The following is a 19337-nucleotide window of genomic DNA, read 5'->3' on the forward strand; positions in this document are numbered from 1 at the left end:
GGCATATGTCCAACCAATGTTTACAGGATATGTATTTCTGCGCGTGCTCTGTTCAGAGAAACAACGCTAAAGAGCCAGTACTCTAATGAGCCGTAAAGGAAATTGAATCGTCTGGAACCAGCCAGTACCTGCGTTGCAATTAACTAACCGTGTGTGTTCAGTTTCAGCGCTGCACCATTGCTCCGCTGCAGTTAAATAACCGTGTGTGTTCGGTTTCAGCGCTGCACAGTGCTCCCCTGCAGTTAATTAACCGTGTGTGTTCAGTTTCAGCGCCGCACCAGCGCTCCATTGCAAGGACAGAGGCGCGTCGGGCCGCCACGGCCCGTCGCCATGACAACGCCGGCCGCCGTCGAGCAGCTGCAGCCGGATGACCTGAGCGTGCGGGGCGGGCGCGGGCGCTCCACCTCGGCCTCGCCCCCGCCAGCCAGCGGCAGCGGCACCTCCGGCTCGGAGGAGGAGGCTGGCGAGCCGCCGCAGCCGCCGCAGCCTCCACCGCCGCAGCCTTTCTCCCAGCTGAGCCAGCTGTTGCGGCCGGGCCTGGCCGAGGTGGCCGGCCCGCTGCGCTGCGACCAGGAGCGGTGCACGTACGAGACATACAGCCGCGCCTGCCTGGACGCGCACGCCAAGAGCCACGCCGGCCGCCGCCTGTACGAGTGTGATGTGTGCCGAATGCGGTTGACCAACGGCGCCAACCTGCGGCGGCACCGCATGCGGCACACGGGAGTCAAACCGTACGAGTGTCGCGCCTGCAGCAAGCGCTTCTTCCGGCGCGACCACCTGCTGGAGCACATGAGCACGCACTCGAAGACGGCCAGCCGTCGCTTGCCCTGGCAGTGCCCCGTCTGCGGCAAGGGCTTCCAGCGTCAGATCGCCATGCGCGCGCACTACCAGAACGAGCACGTGCGGGAGGGTGAGTGGAGCGGCAGTGTCTGCAAGTTGTGCGGTTTCAGTGCCACCTGCTCTCAGAGCCTGCACGCGCACCTGGCGGCGCAGCACGGGCTGCAGCTGGGCTCGGCGCCGGCGCCGCTGCTGCTGCCGCACCACTTCCTGGCGCCGCTGGAGCTGAACGCCGAGGCCGAGTCGCCTCCCGGCTCGCCGCGACCGTCGCAGGCCTCGCCCAACAGCTCGCAGGCTTCTCCCAACAGTTCGCAGACGGCGCCCAATAACTGGCAGGCGGTGCCGGGGGCTGCGCGGAGCGCCGGTGGGGCCGGGGGCGTGCAGAGCGCGCCTGCGGCCGCCGCCATCAAGGCTGAGCCGCCCGACGAGGAGCTGACGGCACCAGAGGAGGCTGACGGCCCGGCCGCCACCGCCGGCCCCCGGCTGGCGCGGGGTGGGGCCTGCCAGCCGCCTGCCAACGGTAAGCAGACAACGGTACCTCCTGTGGCCAGCTGGCGCGGCCAGTATGTACAGAACGGGTGGCCGGACTCAGAGGATTTTCACCATTTTGATGTTAAATATCACTAAAGTGACATTGGATGCGTTATAATCCTTGCGCTTTTTTCATTCAAGAGAACATAAATGAACAATTTCCAGCTTTATGTAACCAATAACATGCGTTGCTGGTGGCATGGGCGAGACGATGACAGAAAATAAGTATTATCACTGTAGACACCACCAAAGCCTAGACCCTTTAGAGCTCATATAAATGGTCCTTACCATCATCCGACGCTGTCTTTAAGAATTGTTTAGGGAGCGAAGAGACAACGAGGTTCTTTTATGCATAAGTACACTCACAATATTTCTGTAGCGAGGGGGTCCCACTCCCGACTGCGAGCAGCCCCTGGCTCCTCTACAGGCCTGTGCAGCCTCATTGGCCCCTTACAAAGAAGCAATTTAACACCTGCAGAGCGCCCTCCTTTCTTTGTGTTGTGGCTCCAGACGTTACAAGTTGGTTTGTTGTAATAGGGAACTTGAAAAAGGCGAGTTGCTGCTGTTCGTATTTGACGTTTTCCCGACGCCTGGACTCTGGATTCTTGTCGGGAGGGAACGGCTTTTGGGCTTACCCTTGTGTGCAAGTCTAGTGCTGCAGGCTTACCATGCTAATACACTACCAAGACAGCTTGCCATGGCCATTATCCACTAATGGCGTGCCAGCCATTAGTGGACAATGGTCATGGGCCTGGAATTTCTACCGAAGACATCGATGAATTTGAAGAAGTACGACGAATGCATTACGTGCTCATTGGTTGCCGTTACGCATTCACAGATGTGCTTATTTTTGTTCGAGGATGGTGATCAGATCTGATTTGGATTCACGTCTGTCTGCTTTTGATCACCCGCTCTTGGTTGGTTTTGACTATAGCAGCTCGTTTCCTGTCAGGATGTTTATGCAGAAGGCGTCGTCGGTGGTTCCCGAGTCAATTACTGACGTCCCGATGATTTATGCATGTGAAGCTGGCAAAGTGCTTTTTCGGTGGTGCATTCCCAAAGTTCTGATATTGGTTTCAAATTTGTGCGTGTTGATTGCCGAATTCTGACCTTGAAGAAAGTGTCTGCCAAAACGCTTTTTTCCCGTTCCTTTATCCAGCGAGTAGACACTGCTTGTCACAAAGTATGTTTCTAATCCAGCAAATCCAGCAGATCAGTAAAGTTAGCATCTTTGGAGTTTTTCCTCGGCCGTAACGCTCTGGTCTAAAATTCGGCCATAACTATAGCGTCACCATCTGGTACCTAATCGCTTCCCATTGTCCCCGCTTTGGAGGTAAGGCTTTGCAGGATTGTTCTAATGGAAATAAAAAATCTCCTAGCAAAGGAATCATGCATTAATAATTAAGCTGGTGTTTCACACCATGCTTTCTTAAAGAAAAAAAAATTCAACTTGTCCAATTCTTCCAGTCCCTCAAAAACCTGCCGCGATGCTAGATCTGTGATTTACGCTGGAGTTCTCGTGCAAAGTTTGTATAGGTACTACCACAAGTGTAGTTTCCTGCTCCGTTTGGGTGCTGCAGCCCGACCACCTTTGGGGGACTGGCGTAACCAAAGCGTAGTCAAAGGGATGAATAAACAGCGCAACGTTACGCTCCAGGGTGGCTGCAAATCATGCCAAAGTTTTCTGTGTTTAATACCTTAAGACCTGATGCCATGGGCTTCCTCTGGTACAAACAAAACACTCGCCTCCGTTGGGAGCCGTTTTACCTTTCCGTTTTAGCGCGATTAGGGGCCGAAAAGACATTATCCTTTTGAGATGCGTTACGCTTAACACAGCGTAACCAGGTGTAAGTAGTGCGCAATCAGAATGGATGGGTGAAAATTGGCGTCAATGTGTAAGGTTACCTGGCGACGGGCTCTTTGACACATTCTGGTGAAGGCAAAGCTCAGCACTTGGTCAGGTCATAGAGTTATGACGTCATCAGTAAGAGTTTGCATGACATTTTTGCTTCTGCAGGCAGCGTTTCAATGTTTGCGTCATTGAGGCTTTACGACGGACTCACCTCCTGAAGCTTTTTGGCATCGCCTGCCGCTCACCCCGGCAAGAGGGGCGGTAATAGTGGGAATCGAGCCCGGTACCTCTGGTTTCCTAGACGTGTAGCCCATTGTACTGTATTACGCATTATCGGGTCAATTCACAACAATCTGGCTATTCTCTGACCCTCACCAACTTACATGGTCGGAATACAGGTCGTATGCTAATATAAACGCTATGCCACCCTTCCACCCATTCCACTCACACAATACACACAACGCACGCCTACTGAGTAGATAGCCAGGTTCTTTGGATTATGTTGCAAATCGTAGTTTTTGAACTGATTTTTCCAGACGTTGGACAAACCTTGCGTAATGAAATACTTGTACTGCTGCACCACGCGATATATAAACCGTCTCTTTCCATGGTTGTTTTTACACGAGTTACGTTCAGATGGTGAGTCTGCCGCGTGTCTCAGACTACGCGCTCACTATTGCACACTAGCGCAGAGCATGGTGCGAAAGTCGAAGATTTCTGCGGTTCTGAGATGTTTGAACGATTTGCCCTGCCATACACTTGGACACAATAGCGCACGTGGGGCAGAACCAGGGCAGCGAGATGCCAATACATTTGTTTACCACCTGATCTACGTAACAGCTGCACGACAAAAATGGGTCCATCAAGATTCCGAGATTTTGCACAGTTGCTGACCACTATAGCACTTAACCCATGAACACTATGGATGGATGCATTCTCACGGATTCTCTTAACCACTACACTTTCGGTACCCTGAAGCTTTCGGTCCTTGCTTTGAACTGTGCTGGTGTAAGTTATCAGTCAAATAGCAATGGTGCCGGCACGCCCAAGCGTCAAACCAACATGAATTTATCGGCTGTTTTATCTGTGCGTTAGACAGGGTCAGTGTTACGAATGAGTTCACACCATCCCAACAACAGACGTCATTTGAGGCGAAGTTTAAGTGTCAAACCAAAATGATCTGAAGTGCCCATTTGTCGCCCATCAGCTGCTAAGCAGCACATTCTGCTAACCCATTACCGATGGCCACATGTCACTTGTAACGATCGGTCACGGTATTCGAAGAACATGAAATTGATATCCATTAATCTAGCATGACCTTGCCCTGACTTGACAGTGACCTGGTCTGACGTCATATGTCTTATTCATATATTTTTACCATGGTAGTATGCTTTTGAGGGCAAGAATACTCTTCGTCGATTAATGCCATTTACAAACTTATAATTTTTTAAAAGTTTTCGATGGTCCAAATAATTCGAGAACTTTGCGAAATTTGCCTGACCTGTGACTCACATTCAGATGCAAATCTTGCCACGCTGAAATATCACAGGAAAATTACTCCTAACCGAACAACATGCGAATTGCTGAGAACAAATAGCTGAGAAATGATACAGTAAAAATTCCAAACTCTTTAGCGACTGGTCAGCCAAAACTGCATGGCGGTCTCGTTAGTGATGACAATATGCGAGTAGCTTGGTCGGCCTGGCCGGTTCGGCTTGGTCAAGTAAAATATTTGCTTTTACTCGGAGTACATTCCACTTGGCTCTCGTCCTCACTTGCGTGATTTGGTAGTACTTCACAAGTAGGTACTCTCTTCATGTGCATGTTTAGATTAGAGGCTTAGCTTATTTAACGGAATAGTGAGCAACAATAAGCCTAATACTCAGCTTGGAACGACGGACCGGTGTTCTATGCCTTGATGAAGACGCTGGCGCGTATGAACCGGGAGAGAAAGCCCCGTGTAAAGACCACTAATTTAATAGTTTGAGTCAGGCATCTAGTCCAATGCCTTTGCCCCTGGGATGGGCGTGTTAGACGGGTCCTACCACTTCATCCGTCCCGCCGCCTGATGCAGACGTCACTAACGCCTGTCTGTGAAGCTCGGCAGGAGACCGAATTTCAAATGCTGGATAATTTAATTGTCGATGGTACAGTGGTTGTGGTAGAAGTTAATTGGATGAAGGGTGAGCCTTAAATGTGACTGACAAGGTAAGGATATGGAGCGACAAAGTGGCAATGGTATGGATGCCGATGTTGCAGCAAGCTGCGAGAACTCTGCCGCGAACCATGCAATATGGATCCACCTCCACCGATATTCCTCCCCAAGCAAGGTTGGAGCACCTCCGTGAGAATCTTACGCGATCTCATAGAAGGGCCTGTGAACCATGAAAACTTCTGTGATATGATCTCATCTAACGTTTTGTACGCTTGCTCATACAGATCGATTGCTCATAATTGCAAGGCATTTCCCCTAAAATCCAGCGATCCGTTTAGTCATACAAACTTTAGGAATCACACATCAGACCTGAGCTTGACGCCGAGTGGGAATCAATTCCGAAATCAACTAAGCTTTTCTTGAGTCTGGGTGGAATCAGCTTCTTTGAAATCCTTGGGTCAGACGGAGTCGGTGTTGATTTAACTGAGTCGTGGTTGTGCCGACTTAGAAATCTAAAGAACAGGATGCATTCATAGCCTGCTTGTGCTACGTGCACCAAACTTAACGCAGCTGTTATTACCAGAATAAGCAAAAGGTAGCAATCGATATATATATATATATATATATATATATATATATATATATATATATATATATATGCGTGTGTGTGTGTGTGTGCGTGCGTGCGTGCGTGCGTGCGTGCGTGCGTGCGTGCGTGCGTGCGTGTGTGTGTGTGTGTGTGTGTGTGTGTAATAGGTCAGCAATGTGAAATAAATGCAATGTTCTTTATTCCAAACACAATGTCACTGTATCGTTATCAAAATGCCTCACCAGTTGCGGCTTTTCGCTGTTCACAAAACGGGGCATCTCGTAAAACATTGTAACAGGAATCGATTCCATCGTACCCGATCTCGGACTGAAGCTATATGTCCTTGAGTTAGAACCAAAGTCGACTCCAAGTTGCACTGAGCTATTGGAAGTCAGACCTGGAATCAACTTTGGGCATTGTAAGGGAGAGTCGGATTCGACTACGCTGAAGCAGAATGAAGCACAGGTCTGCCAATCGTAGTAATGCGCAACTGAAGGTAGCTGGGTTGTATAGTCAATGGAGCAAGCATTTGGGAACGATTAGCGCCTTTTCCACCAGACTCTTGCGGGTACTTTAGCTGTGGGTTAATTGACTTGAATGGGTTGGATAAGCCCATGGGTTCCCAGCCGTATGGAATGGGCAACGGGATGGGATTGGTAGATATTTGTGGAAAACTTTACATGTGCGTACGGGTATGGTATTAGGTTATATCAGACGCTTGCTTGAAGAAATACTTCACAATGCCTACCACTGTGCGCTTCTTTATTCTTATTTTGTTCCATTCTCCCAATTTAGCTATCATCAACACGAAATTAATGAGTTTATGCGTGAACTTTCCTAAAACTTTCCCTAATTTACAACCGAGACCGACACCAAGACTGAGAAGTGTTGACAGTTGTCCACGGTACCGTGTGCGACTGCGGCCAGCGCGGCGACCGCCGTCGGTGCGTTGACTGCTAGCGCGCGCTGACGCCGCGTCCTCCTGCTGCAGGTGCGGCCGGCGAGGTGTCGGCCGAGACAAACTGTGCTGTCTCACCCAGCTCGAGCTCGTCCCGTCTGCGCTCGCTGCTGCAGGACCGCCGGCCGGCCAGCCGTTCCTCGGGCGTCAGCAGTCCGTCGGCCGCCCGCCGCTCCCACCTCTGCACGCTCTGCGGCATCCTCTTCCCCGACCAGACGCTCTACTTCATGCACAAGGGCTGCCACGCCGAGAATAACCCGTGGAAGTGTAACATCTGCTCGGAAGTGTGTCACAACGTGTATGAGTTCAACTCTCACCTACTCAGCCAGCCGCACCAGTGACGTCACCGCGCGCCGCCGACCAATCAGGTCGCGACATGGGCCGACGGTGACGCCTGGCCTGTTAAGCCATTCATTGTCACTGACGGCGAGGCGAATCGGGCTCGACCCCGGCTACATCTCATGCAAAAGCCCGAGCCGGCGTGGTGTGAAGAGAGCGCGGCGTGACCCAGTGTCCGTGCCGCGGACGAGGTGACGACCAGCGGCCGCGGCGCGGCGCGAGCTGGGCGGCGGAGCCGGCCCGGGGCCGGTTTTTGTCGAGTCGTCAGGCGGCGGCGGCTGACGTCCGCACGCCCCTGCAGCCGCTGGTCTCGTTTTCATCGAGGTCGGCTGGGCGCCGGCCGGCCGCTGTAGGTCACCAGACCTACATAGCCGCGCGGTCAGCCCTCGTCGACCGCTGCCCCACCCGGGCGCGACGACCCCCAGCTGGCAGAGCCGCCCTCGGCAGACCATTCTTGTCTTTTTCTGTCCTTCTTTTCTTACTCAAGGCTCATGGCGTTGTTGCATGCTGGGTGTTGTAGGGACGTGTTGCAGAAGACTGCCGCCGAGCGCAGGAGACTGCCGCCGGTTGCGGGAGACTGCCGCTGGGCGCAGGTGACTGTCGCCGAGCGCAGGTGACTGTCGCCGGGCGCAGGTGACTGTCGCCGGGCGCATGGGACGTCTTCCACAGACTGCTTTGCCGATCCACCGTTTTCAAATGCCAAGTCTAATATATTTTGTAGTCCAGTGTCGCTGGACATGAGGCGATGCGGCGCTGGTTGTGGTGTTACTGCCGTTGTTTTGTTAGTGAATTTTTGACAGACGACGTTGTTGTTACTTGTCATGTCTCGCCCGCGGGGCCAGGCTTGAGTTTTATTCGTTTATTTGTTGAGCGCTGGTTCTGGGCGATCGGTCCCAAGACGCTGTAGCTGAGTGCGAGCGCGCGCGCGCGAGCGAGCCGAGCGGCACGCCTGGCCCCAGGCGCACCCATTCCACCGACCCATGTGATATACTGCCGTGTGGCAGCGCGGCAGCTGCGGTGCGGCCCCCTCCGCCGCTCAGTGGGCCCCAACAGGGCTGGGCCCTCACGCACTGCCAACGTCCGCTACCGCCGGCGGCGCGAGCAGCCATATCTGGCGACGCTCCCAAGTCTGTCACTGATCCCAGCGTCCGGTCTCAAGGATGACACGCCGCTGGCATATTCGCATGACGTCCATCTCCACGCGCGTCTGGCTGGTGCCACCTCAAGGTCATCCTCTTCAGTGTGCAGGGCGGACAGCGCCTGTATAGCGCGCGGTCTACGCGCAGTGTTCACAAAATGCCAGCAGCGACCAGCAGACCCATCCTCCGTAATATCTTAAGAAACGTGGTGTGGATAAAACAATTATGTACATGCCTGTCATTACAAGCCTGTTTTTACACCTGAACTGTCTGAAGTTCCCGCCAGTCTAAATGACGTGCACTCGCCACCATCCATCAACACTCACCATACCAGCCAACTGCTCTGACGGCCGCTCGTCGGCTGCTGGTGTGCATAACTTGTCACGCCAATGATAAATCACTGAATAAAAGACAAGAAGCTGAGCACCTGCTCAGGTGTGCTTCTGCTTGGTTCAACTCGGCAACGGAGGAGCCACAGCATTAATCTATAGACGGAAGCCATTGACAATCGCCTTGGCCATTCTAGGAAGGCCATGGTTGAGATGATCGCCGCGCTGCAACTCCGACCGTCGCTTCGTGGACACGTATTCAAATGTCCCTGGATTCAATACAAAACTGTATTTTTTTCAGCACACGATCAAATTAAAATATATTACATATCTGAGCGGCCACGCACACACTGGTGGCCCGTGGGGGCGGCGCGGAGCGGGGCGGGGCAGCATAGGGCGGGGCGGGACAGCATAGGGCGGGGAAGGGCAGCATAGGGCGGGCAGGACAGCACGGGGCGGGACGGGACAGCATGGAGCGGGGCGGGACAGCACGGAGCGGGGCTGGACAGCACGGGGCGGGGCGGGACAGCGCGGGACAGGGCGGGACAGCGCAGGGCAGGCCAGGGCAGGGCAGGGCAGGTCAAGGTGGATCAAGGCCGGGACGAGCTGCGGCTACTTGAGCCGGGCGGCGGCGCCGGCCGGCCGCGGGCTGACCGTGCGCCGAAACAGAGCGTTCGACGTCATGATGACGGGAGTGAACAGCTGCAGACGGGTTCCGCTGCAACAACGACACGGAGCTGTCACGCTGCGGCACAGTACCGGCGGCGCAGCTAGGGTCCATGGAGGCCGCGCGTCGCGGACCAGCCGGCCGACCAGCAGCCCGCGCTGCTCGATGGCCGCGGAGCCAGCCAGCCATCCATCCATCCATCCATCGAGCCATCCAGCCAGCCAGCCGGCCAGCCAGCCAGCCAGCCAGCCAGCCAGCCAGCCAGCCAGCCAGCCAGCCAGCCAGCCAGCCAGCCAGCCAGCCAGCCAGCCAGCCAGCCAGCCAGCCAGCCAGCCAGCCAGCCAGCCAGCCAGCCAGACAGCAGTGCGGCAGCGCTTAGTGGCTGCACCAAAAAGCGAAACCAACGCGTGTGCTGTTAGGTAACACATGAGGATAGGAAAATTACGTATGGAAATAATTCCAAATAACAGAGGTCGTGCATATCAACCCTGAGCAATTTTGAGGTTGCTTCGGCCGTACAAACAAAGAGCGAACCACTTTCAGGGACAGACGGGGCCAGCTGGGCCCAGCAGGCAGCAGCGCGATAGCGGAAACACGGCCCTCTGTGCGCGGCAGCCCGCATCTGGGCAGCTCAGTGTCCAGTGTCCAGCCCCGTATCCAGACACGAGGCGAAGGCGACACCGAAGATCGAGCCGTTAACGAAGGACGCCGTGCCATGGCTTCGTTTTCGCTCGTCAGTGACCTGAACACCTTTAGAAAGCCCCGTCCCGCGATCAGCCTCCCAAACGGCACCACCCGAAAGCTTGCAGTGACGCACCGGTCTGTTCACCACCACGACCCCCGACACAAAACGCCAAGGAAAGTTCACGTTGCGGCTACCGCAAGCGCGGCACATTCGTAAAGTACATTTCGATGTCTGGCGTTTAGGCCCTATTATGATATGGGCAGTGATATCATTTCCGAAAACCCCTGGCAAGTAAACCACCCTGGAGACGGAGATGTCCTGATTCTTTTTTAAAGCCTGGCCATCATCACGTGTGCATGGGGGGGGGGGGGGTCGCATAAAAGTGGGAAAGAGTGGAAGAACTTCATAGTATTGGCATTGGCCATTATCCCATCCAATGATGCCCCGCGCAAGAGTAACGACTTGAGATGCCACAAGTCGATACAACGTGTCGGGGCAGCGTTAACATTAGCCCGCGACAGGCATTGGCTCTATCCAACGTCGTCCTTCAGAAAACAGATGCTCATGTCCGTCTCCATACTTTCAAGGGACGTGGACACCTGCATGCCAATACGTAGCACGGGCCGAACGATTCCCATTCCGTACTCCAGGCAGGCAACGACAAGGCTCAGTGCCAACTCGAGCCAAAGTGTGATCATCCGATACAATCACGCAGACAGGCGGTCTCTGCCGCGGCCACTTACCAGACGCCGACCACAGGGTTCGCCTCGTTCCCGCTCAGGATGAATACAGGAAACACCAGCGAGAACACGCAGCCGCTGCGAGAACAAACGGCGGCGCTAGGTGACGGCACGGTCTCAACACAGCTCCGTCTCTGCCATCGGCGGCAAGCGGGACAACTTCAACACGAGCGAACGGTGCAGCGATTCGTGCCGGTGAGCTGCGCCCCCATTCGTCAGAAGACAACCTTTCTAGAAACAACGAGTAAGTAAACCAATGAACAATACGCATGGTTCAGACACAGTCTCACCATATATCCTGACAAAATTTGGTGGCGAATGGCACCATTTGACATGCACCACAATTACATAGTAGGAGTTTCAGCCTTCGTAAGTGCACTATGAAGAACGGATAATGGTCAAAACACTGATCCTAAAACACTGCACCTCATCCACTTCGGCGCCCAATTGGTTTGTGTGACGAGCGGGAGATGACAAGAGGGGTGATAGCAGGAGGTGGCGCGAGCCGAGGCGGCCGGGCTGAGTGACTCACTTCATGATGTACGACGAGAAGGTCTGCGTCATGAGCGCCAGCGGCAGACCGAACCCGAGGAAGTACGGCCACTCTGTCTCGATAAAAGTCAGCCTCTTGTGCAGCTCCCAGCCCATGTTGAACCACTTGTACTCGAACGAGTACAGCGCGTACAGCAGGCACATGTGCAGCAGGCAGACGGCGTCGCCCAGGCCGTAGATGGGCAGCACCAGGCTGGCCAGCATGCCCTGCAGGGCGGGCGCGGCACATCAACGGCGTGGCCTCGGCAGACGAACGACCGCGCCGCTCTCACCAAACCGAGCTCGGGCCAGGTCACGAGAGCGACGCCTGTGCGGCAGGAGAGCGACACCTGTGTGTCAGGAGAGCGAAGCCAGCGTGTCAGGAGGGCGACGCCTGTGCGGCAGAAGAGCGACGCCAGTGCGTCAGAAGAGCGACGCCTGTGCGTCCGGAGAGCGACGCCTCTGCGTCAAGGGAGCGACGCCAGCGTGTCAGGAGAACGACGCAAGTGCGACAGAAGAGCGACGCCAGTGCGTCAGGAGAGCGACGCCGGTGCGTCAGGAGAGCGACGCCTGTGCGCCAGGAGAGCGACGCCTGTGCGTTAGGAGAGCGACGCCTGTGCGTCAAGGAAGTGACGCCAGCGTGTCAGGAGAGCGACGCAAGTCCGGCAGGAGAGCGACGCCAGTGCGTTTCAGACGCTAGGGCAAGCCGTTCATCAGCGTTATGTTGATATTATACGTTGCGCCACATATAACGTCACAGGGGTGTACTTCCCTCTTCAAATGGGGGGAGGGGAAGAGAGAGGGGGGGGGGGGCAATTTAGTAACCCCAAGTTGAGCTCCCACCCCACTCCTTCATTTTGATAAGAAAATGGGCCAAATCTGAAACTAAACCCGCTTGTGGCTTATTTTCATAGGCAGATTCCGCCACTTCTGACTGCTTAGCCACCTTCCGGACTCATTTTGCGAAAATACCCACCGCCTATGTTACGTTACGTTACGTTGCGTTGCGTTAGGTTAGGTAACGTTAATCCGTGTAAATCTCAAGCTTACTGCCTGTTGTATCTGGCTGCATTTCCTAACAGGAAATGTAAACAATCTCTTAAATGTTCCGTTCGTGAAGTGGCTCTCTCTGTTCGTGAAGTGGCTCAATTTAAGCCAACACTTATAGTGAACAACGTATCACTGCACTCGAAGCCCAAATCCACGTTTGCAAAATGCCCACTTTTTTGCAAGACAGTATGCCTGCATCCGTCATCAGGACATACTATGACGCATAGTCCAAAATTCAATTTTATGCTGCTGCAATAAATTCAGTGCACCTGGTCGATGGCTGAAGACGGCGAGGTTATTTGCTCATACACTGTGGCAGTTCCCGCAGGTGATGGATATGGCTTAGCGTATAAAACTCATTAAATGTGTATTTTTACACTGTCTGGGGCAGAGTTTTACTCATTAAGAGCAGAATGACGTCATCCGACGCCTTCGTACAAGCCAAAATACGCCATTCGTCCTCAACTAGCATAAGAGCTGAAATGGTCCCGCTTCTCCGCGGACCATGTCGATAAGCTGGATGAAATCTAAGCGAAGGTATAATCACTTAATCGGATCAAATATCAGATCACCAGTGGTAAGCTTCCATCTGTAAAAGAACGACCGACAATAATTAACGGAGCGTTATGGGTTCGATGCTGATTGGCCAATTTTAAGCAAGGAAAGCGGCAACAAGAAGTAAACCCCCAAGCGGAGGGGGTCTAATAGCATGACAAATGATCGAAATCTATGCAACCAAGTGACCGAGCATTGAAACACTGGTCTCGCCTCCATTAAATAACGACCAAGTAACCAAAACATCCTGCGCGTCCAGCAACGATTCCTCGTGACATCGTATAACATATTTGCCATCCAGGTCTCTGCAAACACCAAAAGACGCCGGATCTATGCGCTATGACGTCATAAATAGCGGTCATGGCATAGATCCTGTCGCCTGGGTCGCTGCGAATACGTCCAAGATGGCCGGCCCCCTTCATAAAGCCTGATGATTTTACAAAAGACAAGCAATAACAAGCATTTCGGTAACTTCTAATCTGCTCCTTTTGTTTGGAAACATGATAGCCACCGCGGTGTGAGACAAGACGTCACTCAGGGTGGGAGATCTTTATCCCAGGTAAGGGCTTAGGGTCGCCACCAGAGCAGAGCACACCAGTGCCAAGAGTGCCTGAGAACAGGCCGGGATCGCGATGCTACACTGTATATCCCAGGTAAGGGCTTAGGGGTCGCTACCAGAGCAGAACACACCAGTGCAGAGAGCGCCTGAGAACAGGCCGGGGTCGCGATGCTACACTGTATATCCCAGATAAGGGTTTAGGGGTCGCTACCAGAACAGAACACACCGATGCCACGAGCGCCTGAGAGCAGGCCAGGATCGTGGTGCCTAACGATGGAAGTATCACCGGGGCCAAAAGTCATATTTCCTAACAGAGAAGCCATCCTAGAAGCTGGATTTACCTAAAATGGGTAAATACAATCTGATTTATCACAAAAACAACAAAAACAATATGATTCATCAAAATAGGTGAATCTAGGTTAAAACAGGCTTGTGCTTAGCCTGCGGCAAATGCCCCACCACGATGTATGAATGATTGTCTACTTTCATTACTGCATAAAAGTGTCATCGCACGCCGTCCTACTGAAAGTGGACGAGCTACGTACCTGTATGAGAAAGAGCGCCTGGGCGAAGATGCTGAAGAGGGTGTCAGCGACGAGTATGCTGAGGCCAAGCCGAGAGGAGGCACGTCCCTGGCTGGTTCGGTACGCTGTGTCCGCAATATCCTGTCACATTATCAACTGTTGACGTTTGACGACTTTGCGGCGTTTTAAGACCGTGTTTTCACTGCGTCCGCACTCATGCGCAGCTTCCTCCTTATGAAAAACGTGATCATGCAACACACTGTGAGTGTTTGTGGACATGTGGAAACGCCTTTTCGTCCCGCCCAGACACATGCCGATCTTTATGACAGGAGACGCAGTCAGAGCATAGCCTGAGGCCAGGTATTGACTGCACGCGGTGGCCCATCTTCGACAACATCACCCCACAGTGAGCCGCGAGTCGCGTTTCAACACGGGTAGAAATCGGGTTCAATACGCGAGGCCCAACAATCCATGGCGTGGAGTGGTTTGTGCTCTCCGGTTAGAACCCACGCCACACACCTCAGACTAAGAGGGGAATCTTCTGTTGAGTGATTAAAATGACCAAGAGCATGAGCGTTCTCACCTGAAACCAAATGCAATTGATAATCTTGCTAATGCCGAATATTGGAAGAACCCACAATGCAGAAAAGGTGTACGTCAATATCAGGTTTAATATTGTCCATACAGAGAACCTGGAAGCAGGAGCACTGGCATCAGAAGAGAGCGCCGTGGCCGTGCGGACCGGCGGCCTCCAGCGTGTCACCGGTCCGGCTGACTACCGCAGACCGGCACGCCTGCAGCTGTGGCCGACGCTGGCACGGAGCTGGCTGCCGGCGCCACGCTCAGTCGGCACTGACCTACCTCTAACTGCACACGGTGGCCGGTCACGACTGACAGCAGGCGGACAAGTGTCCCAGGGGTGAAGCATTCCTTGATATATCCATACTCAGTCACAAGCCCCGGACCTTTGACCCATGAGGCTGTGACAGCACCAATGCAGCCACGTTTTACACAGCGGCCGCGCCCTGCGATAGTCAATGCAGTCTGAGCTGGCCGGTCGGCCTGACCTGTCTGTGGACATGGCGGCGGGCCCGAACACCAGCGTGACGCAGGAGCGCAGCGCCGGCAGCACGGCGTACTGGAACAGCAGCATGCTGAGCAGCAGCACGCCGCCGTTCAGCGTGCAGCACTCCAGCAGACGCTGGCGCAGCGACGGCTCGCTGGTGGGAGAAGCACCACGTCAACGCTGGTCACGATGTCCACGTCATTCACGGCGGTCCACCACGAAACATAACACATGCCAACAACACACAACCTTTGCCTCCATCTCAGAGTGATATTGCCTTTGACTTTATCTAAGGGTGGCGCCATGACATAACAGCAACAATGATTATCATCATGTAGGTGCACATCAACAAATGCCGTAGAAAGTGGAATGACTTCCAGTGTGCAACATGCCACATTGTCTGATGCTTGACACAAACACTCCCAGTAATCCAAACACTCACTGCAAAGTAAAAAACGATGCTCCCAACAACAATTTTACTGCAAACTCAAAATACATGCTGCTATTTACACAAATATTTGAAAATCAATGGCCAACCTTTCTTGCACCCGCCGTGTAGACTTTTGGCGTGAGCGTTGATTAGCCGGCTCCGGACGGGTAGCCCCCGTCGTAGATGCATGCTTGTCATCTAAGGTGAAAATCAGCACAAAGCCCCAGAGGCTGTCAACTATACCCCTCCATATTCCAAATAAAATGTCCTGCAAATAAAACACAGGCCAACACATGTCATCAAACCATCAGTGATTACAAGAACATGACAATAGTTACAGAAATAAGTAACTACAGTCATATCAGTTCTTCATCTCATAAACTGACTTAAATGGAATGTCCTGTGGCATACAAAAAGGCTGTTTGCCTGGTAATAAATTCTTAAGCCAAACTTACCAGGAAAATATGTTTTGTTGTAGATGGTATACTTAACTTGTTTCATTCCAAAATGTCCTGACATGCCTCTGACCTGATCATTTTACATCAGACATGACCTTTTCAAGTTCACTGAGCACTGCACACTAGATACCAGGCACATTTTTGGCAAAGAAACAAGGAAACTTTTAAAAAATCCAGAATCCAACAAACATGGAAAGGAATTATAACTGCACAAAAAAAGCACCATAATGCTCAAATTAGCAAAGATAAGTTGGCAACTAACACATCAGCACTTGTGACCTGAACTGTGAGCATAACTGTGAAGCCTTTATTTGCCTGTGCTGGCTAGTGAATGCAAAAACATATGGGTTTATTTTTGGATGTACAAAATACTGAGGCCACATAGTGAACACAAAGGATGGTGTGCAGCTTAACTGCATTGCTTACCTGTGGGGCACCCATCCAGTCATTCAAGATCTAAATTTCATGCAGCTCAGGTGGCTTGACCTACACATTTCTTGATGTAAATATCTTGCAGTTACATAAATGATTTCTTTCAATGAGGCAACAGCTGTATATCATGAGCACCACAATAGCCCAGCAGGATCAGCTATCTGAAAATATGTGATTGTGCACATTACAGTGAGCTTTCAGCCATCAGAAGCAGTCAGGAATTGCATGTTAATGAGACACACACTAGACCATACACACACTGAAACAACGGGCCTGGCCATGAAGTCTGTATCAGCCCATACCAGCCACCAACAGGATATCCTGAGCTGCATCCTTCAGGGCTAAATGCAAACTCATCATTCAAAGCCCATTATTAGTTTTGCTTTGTATCAACAGCATCATCAAACAGCTTTCCTGCAACAAGAACACTTTCTGATGATCTAAAGCTGCATGCACATGTTTGGTGCAACCCTCTAACTACCCAGCCAATGCCCTCAGGCATGAAGTCCAGAACAATGTAGACACCTTACACCAAAGCATGATCATGGGGTCAAAGTCAGAAAATCAAAAAATGCACTTTTCAGGGCCACATGCCAATCTCACACCATCAATCACCTCAACTGATACATGATCCCATCCTGTTAAGTTCCACATGGGCCTATGTGTCAACATAAACAAAGACGTTCCAAGGGTGCATCAGGGCAGTAACTCAGCGGGATAGGCCACAGCCTCCTGAAGAGATATGGAAAATCTGTTATCTGGAAGTCATATCTCTAAGAAAACATTGAACAACAATGAACCAAACAAGGTACTGTGTCATGTTTATGAATGTTTTAAGACATTGGAACTGTACTCATTGCAGTACACTGTTGCATTTAGACCCAATCCAGTGTAAAAAACATGAAATGGAAATGTCACATTTTCCCAGATAACCAATCATTCCATCATATTCACACTACAGGCTCCCCCCACAAACCATGTTAGGAAATATTTCTCTTCACATGTTATATCTCTGAATGGACTATCCACCTGCAGTGACTGTGCACTCCTGATGTACTGAGCTGCAGGGCCTTCAGACATGCATGGACATGCAATTGTATAGATAAAACCATGCTTGAGATTTAAGGCATTTGTGTAGACACATGACCAGGTATTATATCTATGAATGAATGCCACAAACTTTTAGCATGATGTTCATAACTCTGCTATATCACTGCAGCAAAGCTTGTTTCCTGTGGCTACCACCTCTGAGGATTCACAATTACAAGTCGCTTCTTGTCCAAATATCCCCTTTGTCACGTACATGCTGAATGATGCATGTAGCAATCAAGGGCTACTACAAAAATATTTTTATCAACTTCACTGATGATGTTTTCCAATGCTAAGGAACCACGCCAAGTAACAGAAACATGTAAAACTCAAGATGTAACAAGACATGACAGTCTCCCTCTAATCATTGCTGCATGGCAAAAAGCATACATGCACAAAGGCAGGTGCCATATAGTGAGCTTTTATTTAGCCGCCATGTTCTCATTTTGCCTTACATTCCCCAACCAATCCCCCTGCAACCCATCCTCCCATTGGCATCAGGATCAAATTTCATGGATTCTTGCTACCTTGGCCCAGTACATTTTTATGGTTCTTGATGCTGCTTGATGCACAGTAATGTTGTGACTGCGCGCAGTAATGGCGCCGGTGTCGCGGGTGCTGTGTGTGTGCGGCGCTCGGGAGCTCGCCATCGTAATTATAAAAATTTGAAGGCAAGAGCATGAATCTACCTGTTTTGTGATTATTTATGATATGACCTGCCTTAAACATGATGAATGGTGTACAATGATTTTTTCTAATGTTAGGTAGGAAAGTACACCCTGACCATACATATATATATATATATATATATATATATATATATATATATATATATATATATATATATACATATAATGCATATGCTTGACTCATACATGCTTATAAGGGTCAGGACATATTATGCTAAATTATCAGATCATTTGTGTGAAAACAGGCTTGTTTACAGAGCAAGGGTTCCCGTAATGGCCTTCATACCATCACCCCTCTTAAAACACTGGCCCTCTATGAACTGATATTGGTGACAAGCGCGCACGAAACTGAGCGCTCAGATGTACTGCATACATGCACTGAAGTTCACGGGATGGTACCGCTACAATGGACATGCTGTTAAACTTAGCACGTATCTTTTGCAGGCCAGCATGTTGAGTTAAAAATGTTTGGCAGATGTGTACAAATAAGTATATCGTGAACACTTGCTGCTTTATCCCTGGGGAGCACACTAATCTAAGCCTGTACCTACACAAAGAACTCAACGCTACCTTCGGGCTCAAAACCGTGTTTGCGCTAGGACGCTCTTCCGCGACTTGATCGAAATGAGACAGAAATGGCGCGATACATTCAATCATAAACAAATCACTACAACAGAAGATTCTTGATGTCCAGCGACAACACCCTTTTTGCTGTTGTGCGTTTTGCGTGCCTTTGCGTTGACGGCGTCCGGTTAGTGTTTGTGTGGCGTAGTTGAATAATTGTTCCGCCGTAATTATTATGCGATATTTAGGGAACATACGGCGGTGATAAGGTGACACCAATGCCATACGGACTTCATACCGGGTTCAGTTGATTCAAACGGTCTGAATCAGACCATTTTAGGTAGTGTGAGGCCTAGAGTGAAGTGGAAGACCCTTTAAGACAGTTTGAGTATGATTCTTACATTTTCTGAAGAGTTGGGGCGGCAGGGAGTTTGGTTTAGTTAGTTCAACTTGATTTATGTCACTCTGATGCTATGGATATTTGGGAAGTATCATTGCTTTGGCATCTCACCAACTAAACAACTGCTGCCACTCGGTATTACATTCCTTTTAATTTGTTTTAGGTATAC

The 19337-nt window shown here is 51.3% G+C and overlaps 2 protein-coding genes across 2 annotated transcripts; one reads left to right on the top strand and one right to left on the bottom strand.

Annotated features, from left to right (window-relative positions):
• Nucleotides 1-486: 486 nt before the first annotated feature.
• Nucleotides 487-7524, top strand: LOC119108221 (zinc finger protein ztf-16; the record flags this gene model as incomplete). The annotated part of the gene is made up of 2 exons (XM_037231805.1): nt 487-1357; nt 6956-7524. Coding segments are annotated over 2 exons (1179 nt in total), but the record flags the coding sequence as incomplete, so codon positions are not given.
• A 1686-nt stretch (nt 7525-9210) lies between these two features.
• tank (EI24 domain-containing protein tank) lies at nt 9211-16607 on the bottom strand. Its single transcript, XM_037231265.1, has 8 exons — nt 16421-16607; nt 15644-15804; nt 15108-15260; nt 14624-14732; nt 14062-14181; nt 11354-11580; nt 10825-10899; nt 9211-9447 (listed from the first exon to the last, which is right to left on the bottom strand). Exons 1-8 carry the CDS (start codon nt 16433-16435, stop codon nt 9342-9344), a joined length of 966 nt encoding a protein of 321 aa, XP_037087160.1. The 5' UTR covers nt 16436-16607; the 3' UTR covers nt 9211-9341.
• Between the last annotated feature and the right edge of the window lie 2730 nt (nt 16608-19337).

This window comes from Pollicipes pollicipes, unplaced genomic scaffold (genome assembly GCF_011947565.3).
Source record: "Pollicipes pollicipes isolate AB1234 unplaced genomic scaffold, Ppol_2.1 Scaffold_6686;HRSCAF=7923_pilon_pilon_pilon, whole genome shotgun sequence".
Lineage (NCBI taxonomy): Eukaryota > Metazoa > Arthropoda > Thecostraca > Pollicipedomorpha > Pollicipedidae > Pollicipes > Pollicipes pollicipes.

Coding starts and splice junctions, on each gene's coding strand:
- tank (XM_037231265.1), bottom strand. Junction 14,733..15,107: donor GCCGCCATGTCCACAGACAG/GTCAGGCCGACC, acceptor TCCTGCTTCCAG/GTTCTCTGTATGGACAATAT. Junction 10,900..11,353: donor TTCTCGTCGTACATCATGAA/GTGAGTCACTCA, acceptor TTGTTCTCGCAG/CGGCTGCGTGTTCTCGCTGG.